Raw genomic sequence first — 12,931 nt, 5'->3', positions numbered from 1 at the left:
ACCTACGTAGAAGAGGGACTTAGTATATAACCTGAGATTTGAATTAACTGATATATATATATATATATCATCTGGATTTTTTTTGAGGAATCTTTTTGGACGATAACATGTTTACCATTCAGGTGACTTTTTTCATTATACAATAATATGACTATCATCTAATGTTAGTGGAAGTCATGAAAGAATTCCATCTTCCAAGTTTCATAACACCTTAACACTTGGATATATCATGGAAGTTCAAGTATAACGATGAAAGATAAAACAAGTTCCAAAATAGTAGTTCGAATTGCAATTAATATAATTTCGAATTGTGTTCAATCTCGGCCTGCAAAATCGACGGTCAGAAAACGAAAAATCAGATTCAGAAACAAAATCAACCACACTATTAGCCGCAATTTGGAATGGTGTTCACCGCATTTCGATTGACATTTTAGTTGGATTACAAGTTATCTTCTATGAAACTTTGGAACATGCTTTGGAAAAAATGGATGATCCCAACTTAAAAACCACCAAACTTGACATTCCATACTTTTTTTGAGCTTAAAATAATTTAGTTTCGACCATCAATTCATACTGTCAATACTACTTCCAAAGGGATTCTGTGAAAGTTTGGAACCATCACTTCACCATGCCTACTAATGGAGTGTAGCTTTTTTTATTAGGGAGGGTACCGATTTTTATATAAGATAAAACCGTCTTTAGTTTGTCCTATATGCGAATGTGTACCCTACCAGTAAACTGGTACATCCCATTAGCAATGTTGCTGCTTTCACCCTCTACCAACTCATTTGAAACGGGCTCATTTGGAAGCGGATGGTGCCTTGCTCTAACTAGGACCTAGAGAGTGAAAACGGACTCGAGTAAAAAAACAAAAAAAAGTCGGAAGGTGCTATCACTTGACACAGCGAAGCAGGAGTGGTAGTTGAAGTAGGAAGAAATAATTCAGAGAAGAATCATTTTCTCAAAAACAAAACCATTCAGCCAGAAATCTAAAGAGTGAGAAAGAATCAGGGAAAATGTTTCGAGTACTGAAACTTAGAAGATCCACTAAAACTTTACTTGAATACAACAACACCACTAATTCAACTTCATCACTCCAATCCATCACAACCCAAACTTCTTCTTCTTCTTTTAGTCCAAACCCTAACACTAATTTTCTACGTGCTTTCTGTACAGCTCCTTCATCTTCTACATCTGCTAAAGATAAGGAAATCAGAAAATACATAGGTTATGGAGCACTTATGATCGGTTGTGGAGTTGCTACTTACTATTCCTTCCCATTTCCTGAAGATGCAAAACATAAGAAAGCTCAACCATTTCGTTATGCTCCATTACCTGATGATCTTCATACTGTTTCCAATTGGAGTGGTACTCATGAAGTTCAAACTAGGGTTTTCTTACAACCAGAGAGTCTGGAAGAATTGGAAAAGATTGTCAAAGAATCAAATGATAAAGGACAGAAGATTAGACCTGTTGGATCAGGGTTGTCCCCTAATGGAATTGGTTTATTGAGAGCTGGAATGGTGAATTTAGCACTCATGGATAAGGTTCTCGAGGTTGATAAACAAAAGAAAACTGTTAGAGTTCAAGCAGGTATTAGGGTTCAGCAACTTGTTGATGGAATTAAGGAGCATGGGCTTACTTTGCAGAATTTCGCATCGATAAGGGAGCAGCAAATCGGCGGGATCGTGCAGGTTACTCCAGCTCCACTCTCTATAACCTAATTGGTGTATTGTTTTCAGTGAATTGATAGTGTTGAAAATTAGGGTAGTTTAATTTTGAAAAGGATGGCTATCGTTTGTTTTAGACTGGATTCATTTTGGGGAAAATTGACAGAAATGTAGCATCTTAAACATCCTTTTTGTTGATTTGAATATATGTCTACTACTGGTTCAACAATCTATCTTGTTGACTGTGAATAGCATGTTGGATAAATTATAGGTTTGGTGAAATTGTAGATATTAATGGAAGAAAGGTTCTAAGATGTGAGGCAATGATGTAATCTGATTCCTAGGTGTGTGTAGTTAATCTCTACAACAGCAATGTGTCATGTGCTATATTGAATTGGTTCACTATTTCAAACAGCTTCCCTTACATCAAGAATTTCATTTGATTTTTGTTTCTTAGCTTCTTCCTTTTTTGCATTCCTTTTTTGGTAGGTTGGTGCTCATGGTACTGGTGCGAAATTGCCTCCCATTGATGAGCAAGTCATTAGCATGAAACTAGTTACTCCTGCAAAGGGAACAATTGAGATTTCAAAGGAGAAGGATCCCGAGTTGTTTTATCTAGCTCGCTGTGGTCTTGGTGGTCTTGGAGTGGTTGCCGAGGTCACACTGCAGTGTGTTGATAGACAGGAACTCGTGGAGCACACATTCGTTTCCAACATGACAGAGATCAAGAAAAACCACAAGTAATGACATCTCTGAAACTTTTGTTTATGAGCTAGTCGAATTCTGAATGTCTCTTCAATAAGTTGTTGTTCCCTCTTAATGTTGTATTTGGTGATCGGACATAGCATTCCACTAAAGATTCATCTCTAGGCCCTTTGCTTCCTGTGTCTTATTGATTCTTCTTCTTTTTTTAGGAAATGGCTTACGGATAATAAGCATCTAAAGTACTTGTGGATCCCATATTCAGAGACAGTTGTGGTTGTTACTTGCAATCCTGTTTCAAAGTGGCGAGGTCCACCTAAGTTTAAACCTAAGTATGGGAAGGATGAAGCACTGCAGCATGTGCGTGACCTTTATTTGGAGTTAGGGAAGAAGTACAGGTAAAACTATTGCAATTTATTATTCAGAACGCAGACTGTAATTCATACGCCACGAAAGTATATGGAGAAGTGAACACTGAAACTAATTTAATCGACCTGTAAATCAGTTTCTCCTAGATCTTTTTAGCAGTAGCTCCCAAACTATAGAGTTTCCTTTTTTTTCCCTCTCTCTGTAGTAGACTGTTCATTTTCAAGTGCTACCTTTTTGTCCTAAAAGAGCAAAAAGTATATTATAATCTGGTCATATTTGTTCCTTTTTGGTTGCCTCTTCCTTTCCAAGTGTCCATGCCGACAATGTTTCCTTTTGACGCTTTTTTCTAGTTCCCAAAAAGATAAGCTCTATGTCTCTATCCATGTGGAGGTTCAGTCCACTGGACTGAAAAAAGGGAACTAGTATTGTGGTTCAGATTTTCTCTTTCCTTGTTTCTCTCCTTGGGAATCACTTATGGTTTTTTTCCTTATTGATTCGTGTACATATGTAGCTTGTATAGATATTATACCGATTTTTCTGGTCAATAATGTTGAGTTTAAGGCTGCTGATTAAAGTGATATGCTGTTCTTTTCACTATGTCTGGGTGGAGTTTATCCATGTCGTAAGGTCTATTATGTTCTTATATTAGATTCCTTACAGTTTTAGCTAATGAACTGTTACATTAGTTGTGTGCAGGATCGGAGAAACTGCTGCTAAATCATCAGAAGGCGAGGAGCCAGACATAAATGAGCTCTCATTCACAGAGCTGAGAGACAAGCTTCTTGCCCTTGATCCACTTGACACGGATCATGTCATAAAGGTTAATCAAGCAGAGGCAGAGTTCTGGAGAAAGTCAGAGGGATACCGAGTGGGATGGAGTGATGAAATTTTGGGTTTTGATTGTGGTGGTCAGCAGTGGGTCTCAGAGAACTGCTTCCCTGCTGGAAGCTTAGCGAAACCAAGCATGAAAGACCTAGAATTCATGGAAGAGCTACAGAAGCTCGTGGAGAGCAAAGGGATACCAGCACCTGCTCCCATAGAGCAAAGGTGGACTGCTCGTAGCAAGAGCCTCATGAGTCCAGCTTCTAGCTCAGTTGAAGATGACATATTCTCCTGGGTAACATTCACTCCACTGCCTTCTTTCTTCATCTAATGCTTGTTTTAGTGCTGTAATATGTCTCTGTTTTAAAAAATAGCCAGGTCTCCTCGCCTTTTTAACCATCCAAAAAGAGAAGCTACCAAATAATATCGAATTGCCGGAGTTCCATAATCCATATTTCTTAGCTGAGGTAGATAGGTTGAATGAACTTTCAGCGTTAAACCTGTGAACCACATATGATGACTACTAGTGGTACTTGTTGAGTGACTCGAATCCCAGCCAAGTTTACATGAACAGATCAGTTTAATCTTATAGACTGTAGATGCATGATTACGTCAAGAGCTGGATGTTGCTGATAAATCTAAGTCTCTTAGTTGTCTGAATCTTTTCTCTGTTTATCAGGTCGGTATTATCATGTACCTTCCAACATCAGATGCACGTCAAAGGAAGGAGATCACAGAAGAGTTTCTCAACTACAAGCATTTGACACAGAAACAATTGTGGGATAAATATTCTGCCTACGAACATTGGGCTAAGATTGAGGTATGAATTAATGCTAAGACATTTTGCTCCTTGTTATCCACACATATATACATACATATTTATTTAAAACTCAAGATTGTAGAATTTTCTGGAGATCTTTGAGGCAGCTTCTTCTATGGAGTTCCTGAGATATTGATAGATTATTCTCACGGTGCAACCAGTAAGCAGCCATTGAGGTCTAATAGTAATACCAACGTTAGGTTTCATCCCTTTGGAATTAGAGCAAGATTGATTCCAGGCCAGTGGAGGGAGGGGTTTAAATTCAATCAAGTCCACACTGTAATATTTTTTTTTTAATGGCTATTACAGGTTCCAAAAGACATGGACGAACTTGTGACAGTCCAAGAAAGGTTGAGAAAGCGATATCCTGTAGATGCATACAATAAAGCAAGAAGGGAATTGGACCCAAACAAGATCCTTTCCAATGCAATGTTGGAGAAGCTGTTTCCATTATCATGATGAGAAACCGTGTATACCTCCTTTTCTGCGAATGGGCAAGTATATTCCTTATTCTTTGTGGTTCCAAAGTGAAAAAAACTTGACTGTTATTCAATTGAATCGAGCTTTGAAAAACTGGTTCAGAAACAAAACAAATCAGTCTGAGAATGTGATAAAGTGCTGCAGAATGCAGAAATGTTTGTTGAGATTCAAGGATAACAAAGAAAGGTCTGTATTTTATTTATTTTTGAGAAAACAAAAATGTATTATCTGAATTCTGATATACACAGGTCCCTTTTGACTTACTTTTGACCGTGCTTATCAATATGATGGTTTGAGGTCAATGACAGATTCATCAGATAAGAAATCAGGGTGTTGAAAATTTTGTAAGAACAGCCTAGTGCAGAGAATGTATCCGCGAGAAAGACAACTCCAATGGTTCCTATAAACAGGTCAACTGAAAATTTATCAGATTTCTCCAGACTCCAAGGGGAAAATTTTTCAAACCCAATTGGGAGTGAGGGAGGGACAACACTAGGACACTTGCAACTACCATAACGTAATTAAGAAGATAAGAAAAGCGAAGAGTTGACTTGACTGTTAATGCTGGACTTATTGACCTCCTCAAATATACCGTTTCTTCATAAACTACCTACTCACTACATCCAATTCTGTCCCTTCTACCACTTCTGATTTTGGCAGTTGGTGTTTGTCACTGCCTCTAACCCAATAACCTGCTGGTATCTGTACACGAGGGCCGGCTTTAAGTTATCCCACTGAACGTGGCAGTACCTGATTGGATCCATGTAACCATGAGGCCCGTTACAACTTCCAGTCGGAGAAAAACAAATGGAAAATCTGTTTGATTGTCTGTGTCAAAAAGACTAGTTCTTCCATTATAGTTATTACATCACCCTTTTTAATACTAGGTGAAGAAGGTTTTATAAGTCATTCTCTTCTCTGTCTGTCGTAGGAACTCAGTAGAAGGGTTTCAGAAATTCTCTCAAACATACTGGAATCACTACAGTATTCTCTCATGGAAAAAGAAATTCAACCAGAAACAGGTTTGTTTTCTGAATTTTCAGTATACTTGGAGAGAATAATTCAAGTACTCAACGATTTGAAGGATAATAACAACATCAACGACACGATTCCAGTTTGTAAAATAGTAGAATTGCTTGGGAAAGAGCTTGAAAAGTCTTTCACCTTAATTAATCCAAATGAAATCACTTCGACGACAACAAAACAGATTGAAGAACAAACTCATAATCTTGGTAGATGTTTAGGCCTACTTCTTTTGACAGTTCGTCATGTAGGGACCGAGATTAGAGAAGAAATTGGGGTTCTGCATATGGAAATGATGAATGTTAGGTTTGAAGAAGTTAGTATTGAGAATGAGTTGGAAGAGGAGGAGGTAAAAGAAGAAGCAAACAGTAAGGATGAGAAAATTGAGAAAATAATTTTTGATTTTGATGATGTTGTAATTCAGATTAAATACGGTAACGACGAGGAACTGAAATTCGCCTTGTTAGCGTTAAGTACACTTATTGAGAACAGAATGATTGGAAATGAGTGGATTGTTGATCAAGGAGTTGTTCCTCTTTTAGTAAAGCGATTAGGGTCTGCTAAGCAAGATAATAGATTAGGTATACTTTTATTGCTTAGAAGCTTGGCGGTTGAAAATGGCGTTAACAAGGTACCTTCAAAATATAGTTGTAAGGTTTGGTTTTCCATTTGAATTTTCTACATTAATTAACCTCAATAGAGAATTTTTACTGTTATTTTATATAGGAGAAGATGGCCGATGTCGAGTCTTTAACGATTCTGGTCAAATCTCTTGCGCGAAATGTTGAGGAGAGTAGAGAAGCTGTAGGATTATTGCTTCATCTTTCGGAAATTGTGGAAGTTCGTCGACGAATTGGAAGAATCAAAGGGTGTATAATTATGTTAGTAGCACTACTTAATGGCGAAAACGAACTTGCTTCGTGTGATGCAGGGAAGTTACTGAATGCTCTGTCTAGTAATACCCAAGATGTTCTTCATATGGCCGAGGCTGGTTATTTCAGACCCTTGGTTCATCACCTTAAGGAAGGTAAAACAGCTCTTCTACATTTTTGGTTTTTCATTTTCATTTTTCTGAATTCTGATTACTTTCATGGCATTCAGAACCATAATGCAATACAGTTGCGTTTCGTATTGTTTGTCGTGAATGTAGAATTCATATAAGATCCCCCAGGAATAACTTTACTTGCCCATGTAAGTTTGAATAGTTTTTGTGTTTCTAGTTTGATTTTATGATTCGTGGTTGTTTGAAAATTCGATACCGAAGGGTTATGATTGCTTATCTTATTTTGAATATGTCTCCTCTCCCTTTACACAGTTTTGGTATGTCCAAAATTAGACTATGAACCGATGTGTGATGCATTTTTATCCTTTTCTGATTATTTCGTCCATGGTGAATCTGTCACAGTTTGTACCATGTATGCCCCTTAACTTCTACTTTATGCAGGCTCTGACATGAGTAAGATTCTAATGGCCACTGCACTATCAAGAATGGTGCTTACAGACCAAAGCAGAGCTTCCCTCGGAAAAGAAGGATCAATTGCATACCTTGTGAAAATGTTTAGTTCAGGGAAACTTGAAGCAAATGTGTCAGCTTTGGGTGCATTACAGAATCTATCTACTTTGGCTGAGAATGTTCGACGTCTGGTTCGGTCAGGCATTGTACCAACTCTTCTAAACCTACTTTTCTCAGTGACTTCTGTTCTCATGAGCCTTCGTGAACCAGCATCGGCTATTCTTGCAAGAATTTCCCAATCAGAATCAATTCTCATCAACCTCGACGTGGCTCAACAGATGCTTTCTCTTCTAACTTTATCACAACCAATGGTTCAACATCATCTCTTGTGTTCACTAAATAGCATTGTCAGCCATTCTACTGCATCCGAAGTGAGGGATCAACTGAAGGAAAATGGTGCTATTCAGCTTCTTCTACCCTTCCTAACTGAAAACAAGACCGAAATCAGAATGGGATCCTTGAATTTGCTTTACAATCTTACTAAAGATCCACCAGATGATTTAACAGAACAACTTGGAGAAAACTACATCAAAATCATAGTAAATATTACTTCGATATCAACCTCTGAAAGTGAAAGAGCTGCTGCATTTGGCGTATTGAGTAATTTCCCGGTCTCCGACAAAAAAGCAACAGATATACTCAAGAAGGCGCATATTCTTCCCATTATGATCTCCTTTCTAAACTTGCATACCAAAACTTCAGCCCCCATGAACAAGTGGTTACTAGAGAGTGTGGCAGGTATACTAATAAGGTTCACAGTTCCTTCAGATAAGAAATTGCAACAATTTTCTGCTAATGAAGGGGTCATTCCTTGGCTTGTGATGTTACTATCAATCGGGTCTCCCATTGCTAAATCCAAGGCAGCAACTTCATTAGCTCAGCTTTCACAAAATTCATTAACACTGAGCAAGTCCAAAAGTCCAAAGTGGTCGTGTGTTCCTCCTCCTTCTAGTGAATTTTGTCAAATTCATGACGGGTATTGCTGTGTTAAAACTTCGTTTTGTTTGGTCAAGGCTGGTGCAATTTCTCCATTGGTTCGCATATTGGAAGGCAAGGAGAGAGATGCAGATGAGGCTGTTCTTAGTGCTCTTGCGACGATGATGCAAGATGAAATATGGGTAAAGGGAAGTGACGAAATAGCTAAAGCATCAGGTGTTGAAGCTCTTATAAGAGTTCTTGAAATAGGTACTATAAAAGCTCAAGAAAAATCTGTCTGGATGTTGGAAAGAATTTTTAGAGTTGCAGCTCATAGAGTTAAGTATGGGGAACTTGCTCGTGCGATTCTTATCGATCTTGCACAAAATGTAACTCCAAAGTTAAAATCAAAACTAGCTAAGATATTGGGACATCTTGAGTTATTGCAAATGCAATCAAGCTACTTCTGAGCTCCCAAACTTTTTATTCTCATGGTTTAGCCAGCTATAGGGTGAAGTATATCATGTGGAATGCCAATATTTGATCAACTGGCTCTGCAGCTAATAGAACTTAGCTGTGTTGCTGGTTGAATTTACAGGAGATCCCAAAAAGAGTTCTTTTGAGATATTTAATGGATGTTTCCAACGGATAATTCTGAATCCTGGATAGCCTTGGAGAAATGAAAAGATGACAGTATAAACACTGTAATGATCGTGCAACAAAAGGGACCGAGGAAAGCTGAGACAACATCTGAAATATACCCTTTCTATCGGAAGATGTGCATCTGTATACTGCAACTTCTGCAAGCCTTAAAGAAAAAAAAATTGTGTACCTCGCAAGGTTTAAAAACAAAAATGGGTCACCCAAACGTAAACTGAAGTCAACTCTTATCTAGCGTAATTCGTAATGACAAAATTACCCTCAAATAATTGGTAGATAGCATAAGATTTGGTCCTCCGATTAAATCGGTAGATAACACAATATTCTGTTGCTCCGATTGCAATGTGGTGATGTATTTGAAGGAAATTCTTTTCATTTTTGAGAAGAAGAAGGAAACATAGGAAAAATCACTTTTTCTGAAATAAACAACAAAAATGGATGGATATGAAGAAGAAGGTGAGAATCATCACGAAGAACATAATGTTGAAGGTTCACTACCGTTTAGAGAAGACAATATGGGGTATATGTTGAATTATCCAAACTTTTGTGGAGAGGAAGCCCTAAACGACGCTTTCATGGAAGAAAACGGAGAATCACCCGAAATCGAAGCTAATGATGCATCAAACATACAGGTATTGTGTTAAGAAACTCAAATACCAACTGTGTATGCGTTTGTATGCATTCGTAAACAAGGAAATTCGATTTCTGCATGCATTGAATGCCATGAGCTACCCAGAATCGGTAGATAATGTATCTACACTAGAAATAAATCTAAGCCTCTTAGTTGCCGTAACGGCACGACTTGACGATATAATTTTTGATCATAATGGTTTAAATAAATGCTATAAAACTATAATAAGACTTATTTTGACCCATGAGACCTTATAGCTATGAAAATCTTAGATATTTGTCATCCAAATAATTTTGTTGCATTATCTGAGTCTTCTAAATTATTGGTGGTGCACTTTCACGAAAAAAACTTCCATATGTTTCGTCCTCCATTTGAAGACCCTAATTGCAGTGTTGATAAGGACATAATTTGTGGTTTTATTTACTACGTAGAATTTAAATAAATTTTTACTCTCATCAATTGTGATTTTAGAAAATAGGTAAAATTCTGGAACATGGCAAGGTTTAAATTTTTAGTACTAACAAAACCCTTTGTGTTTAATATGAACTCATATATTCTAGGATACGTGCACAGTAATTATGACACCCAAAAGTTCCTCAAAAATTTCCACTAAACATTGAATACATGAGTTTGTCAAATAAAAATCGAAACTTGAACAAAAACGGTATCTTTGTGCACCTTTATTTCAGAAGTAAGGTTAGTTTACACATACGCATTATTGTTCAAATTTTTTCTCTTGATGGTACCTTATCATATTTAACTGGTTCACTTCATTGACTCCATTTGGATATAGAAATATCCCGTGCCATAACGACACGACACAAGGAAAATTAATCTAAATTCATGATTTTCTTGCAGCAATTCTTAAATGTTACACAGGTCGTGAAGGTTTATTGTTTCTTATTTTTAAAAGATTTAAGTCAAAATGTATTTTTATTCTTTTTGAATAATTAGATATGAGTCTAAAATATTAGTCGTAAATGGTTGTAAGAATTAATTTTTCACTTTGTTGTTTTGTTGCTACATTATTTTTTTAATTAAATGGTGAGGAACTAATTATGAGAGTTATGAATGCATATATCTGTGACGAAAGGAGGTTACAAATCTTACATTCGTCGGATATCTATGACTTGGGTGAGATCGGGATGGTCGGATGCAACGTTTGCCTCTAAAAATGTTATTTGATCGTCCTAAGCTCAAGGATTATTGTTATAAATAAACCCTGCCCTAAAAGCCTTGCCTTGATCTAATTTTTGATAAATGTGTAAGTGTTTGTTAAATCACCCGAATCTTCTAAGTTACTGGTGTTGATGGTGGTTTTTAGCTTAGGGTTAAAATCGTAAAACCTTGCATATGATGTGATGTCACCCTGCAAGGAAACAGAGCCACGTGTGCTAACCTCTCCACTGGAAAATTATTGAGTCGCTCAATATACTTATATGAAATTTATCCAGACTGGCGAATCCCAGATGTTCTGTAAATTTCGGCGCCTCGCGTATATTCACTTAATATAAGTTCCTCTGAATGCCTTCTATGCTATGTTCCCCGGCTGAACTCTTAATGTTGATATGGCATGACGATTTGTGTTCATTTGCAGCAGAGTAGCACGAATCTCCAAGTACCAAGAATAAGATCTTTGCATAAGGTATTCAATCAGAAAAGCATGCTGCTCTCCTGTAACGAACTTGAAAGAACCCTGCGTTGACACATAGAATTCAGTCAATCGTCCTGACTAACTTGCAGAAGTTAGAGTTTCGCGCCTCGCGCAGTGCACCAGACCTTGCTTGTCAAAGTTAATTAAATCCGCCGCAGTGCACTGGAAATGCGGCCGTGCCCTAGCTTGCCGGCCCCACTTCCCATTGACCAATCAGGTCGCCCTAAAGGCGCCACACTCTCACCAGAAGTGTGGTCGCGTCTTATGTTTGGCCGGCTCCCTTTTGTGGCCAATCAGGTTGCTCTAAACTTTCCACCATACATTAAAGGCCAAACGCACCCTACCGCGGTAACTTCGCAATATGCCAACTTCGCAACATGCTACCTCGCAAACATGCCACTTCGTGGAATTCTTACCACTAAACTACAGCCACCACACAAGAATTCCTACTCATGTGGCCATTTCCACACTATGGCCTTGCCATGGTTCCTTTGGCAGAACCATGGCGTCATTTGCACAAAAGTAGCGCCATGCCGCAGCCGCACGCCAAGTGCACTAATTAGGGTATTCGACAAACCCTAATTTGAGAAAATTTCTACCAAAGCCAAATAACGTTCCCAGAACAATGGGATTGGCAGGGAAACATGGCCAACGTTGCCACGCCACACGTGGGTCCGGCTCCACGACCCCTTGGCCACGCCAAGCCCTAATTCTTCCACGGCGCCTTGGCCATGCCAAGCCCTAATTCTTCCACGGAGAATTCTTCCAACAACGCCAAGACTTGGCCATGCCAAATCCTTCCAATGGCGCCAAGAATTGGCCACGCCAAGCCCTAATTCTTCCATGGCGCCTTGGACACGCTAAGCCCTAATTCTTCCATGGAGAATTCTTCCAACGACGCCAAGACTTGGCCACGCCTAAATCCTTCCACGACGCCAAGACTTGGCCACGCCAAAATCCTTCCATGATGCCAAGACTTGGCCACGCCAAATCCTTCCACGACGCCAAACCCTAACTTTGGCTGCGGATCCAATTTTTAGCTTTGACCATGCCGCGACGTCACTGGCATACCACTATGCCGCGGCTACTAGCATGCCATTAGTATGTGGCTGACGCCACTTCGCTATAAAACAAGATGTGGCCATAATAAATGGCCATACTTATTCATGAGATGCAATCTCAGCCATCCAAGTTCGCCACCGAACTGATGAGCTCGCGACAAGTTTTAGGCGACTAGCCAAGACGAGCCTAGCATTACATGCTATTTACCTGCGTCAAGCCTCTCAATTTTAACTTGCCACACGTAGCAAAGTGCTACATGTTTTCCATGAAAACACTCGAGACATCAAAATATGTCACAAACTGGTGGATGCTCATAAGGGTATTGGTCTGGAGGTTTACACCGTGCGTCGTGCAATGCGCCCGTTACAAGAAAGTGTCACGAAATAGGATAATTAATGGTGGTGAAAAATAACGGTGTAAACAATTCATTTCCTTCATCATGGAAGAGTAATGACCCGGGGTTACACGAATTCACTTTCTTCATCATGGAAACATAACGTCTATCAGTTACACATTACTCTTTTCTTCCACCACTGAATTGTTTCCACTTCCTACGAGACCAGGGTACGTTTCACTATGACTTGTATAAATAGGTCTCACCTATTTCCAC

General features: G+C 38.7%; 2 protein-coding genes across 2 annotated transcripts; both read left to right on the top strand.

Moving 5' to 3' along the window:
• The first annotated feature begins 877 nt into the window (after nucleotides 1-877).
• LOC113322103 (L-galactono-1,4-lactone dehydrogenase, mitochondrial-like) lies at nucleotides 878-5,126 on the top strand. Its single transcript, XM_026570122.1, has 6 exons — nucleotides 878-1,694; nucleotides 2,160-2,410; nucleotides 2,585-2,770; nucleotides 3,438-3,858; nucleotides 4,243-4,383; nucleotides 4,693-5,126. The coding sequence occupies exons 1-6, from the start codon at nucleotides 1,017-1,019 to the stop codon at nucleotides 4,840-4,842; spliced, it is 1,827 nt and encodes a 608-aa protein (XP_026425907.1). The 5' UTR covers nucleotides 878-1,016; the 3' UTR covers nucleotides 4,843-5,126.
• Nucleotides 5,127-5,479: 353 nt separating this feature from the next.
• LOC113323529 (U-box domain-containing protein 44-like) lies at nucleotides 5,480-8,815 on the top strand. The gene is made up of 3 exons (XM_026571843.1): nucleotides 5,480-6,517; nucleotides 6,613-6,913; nucleotides 7,331-8,815. Exons 1-3 carry the CDS (start codon nucleotides 5,858-5,860, stop codon nucleotides 8,782-8,784), a joined length of 2,415 nt encoding a protein of 804 aa, XP_026427628.1. The 5' UTR covers nucleotides 5,480-5,857; the 3' UTR covers nucleotides 8,785-8,815.
• Nucleotides 8,816-12,931: the final 4,116 nt, after the last annotated feature.

This window comes from Papaver somniferum, chromosome 11 (assembly GCF_003573695.1).
Source record: "Papaver somniferum cultivar HN1 chromosome 11, ASM357369v1, whole genome shotgun sequence".
Lineage (NCBI taxonomy): Eukaryota > Viridiplantae > Streptophyta > Magnoliopsida > Ranunculales > Papaveraceae > Papaver > Papaver somniferum.
This window is presented reverse-complemented; position numbering and strand designations above follow the sequence as displayed.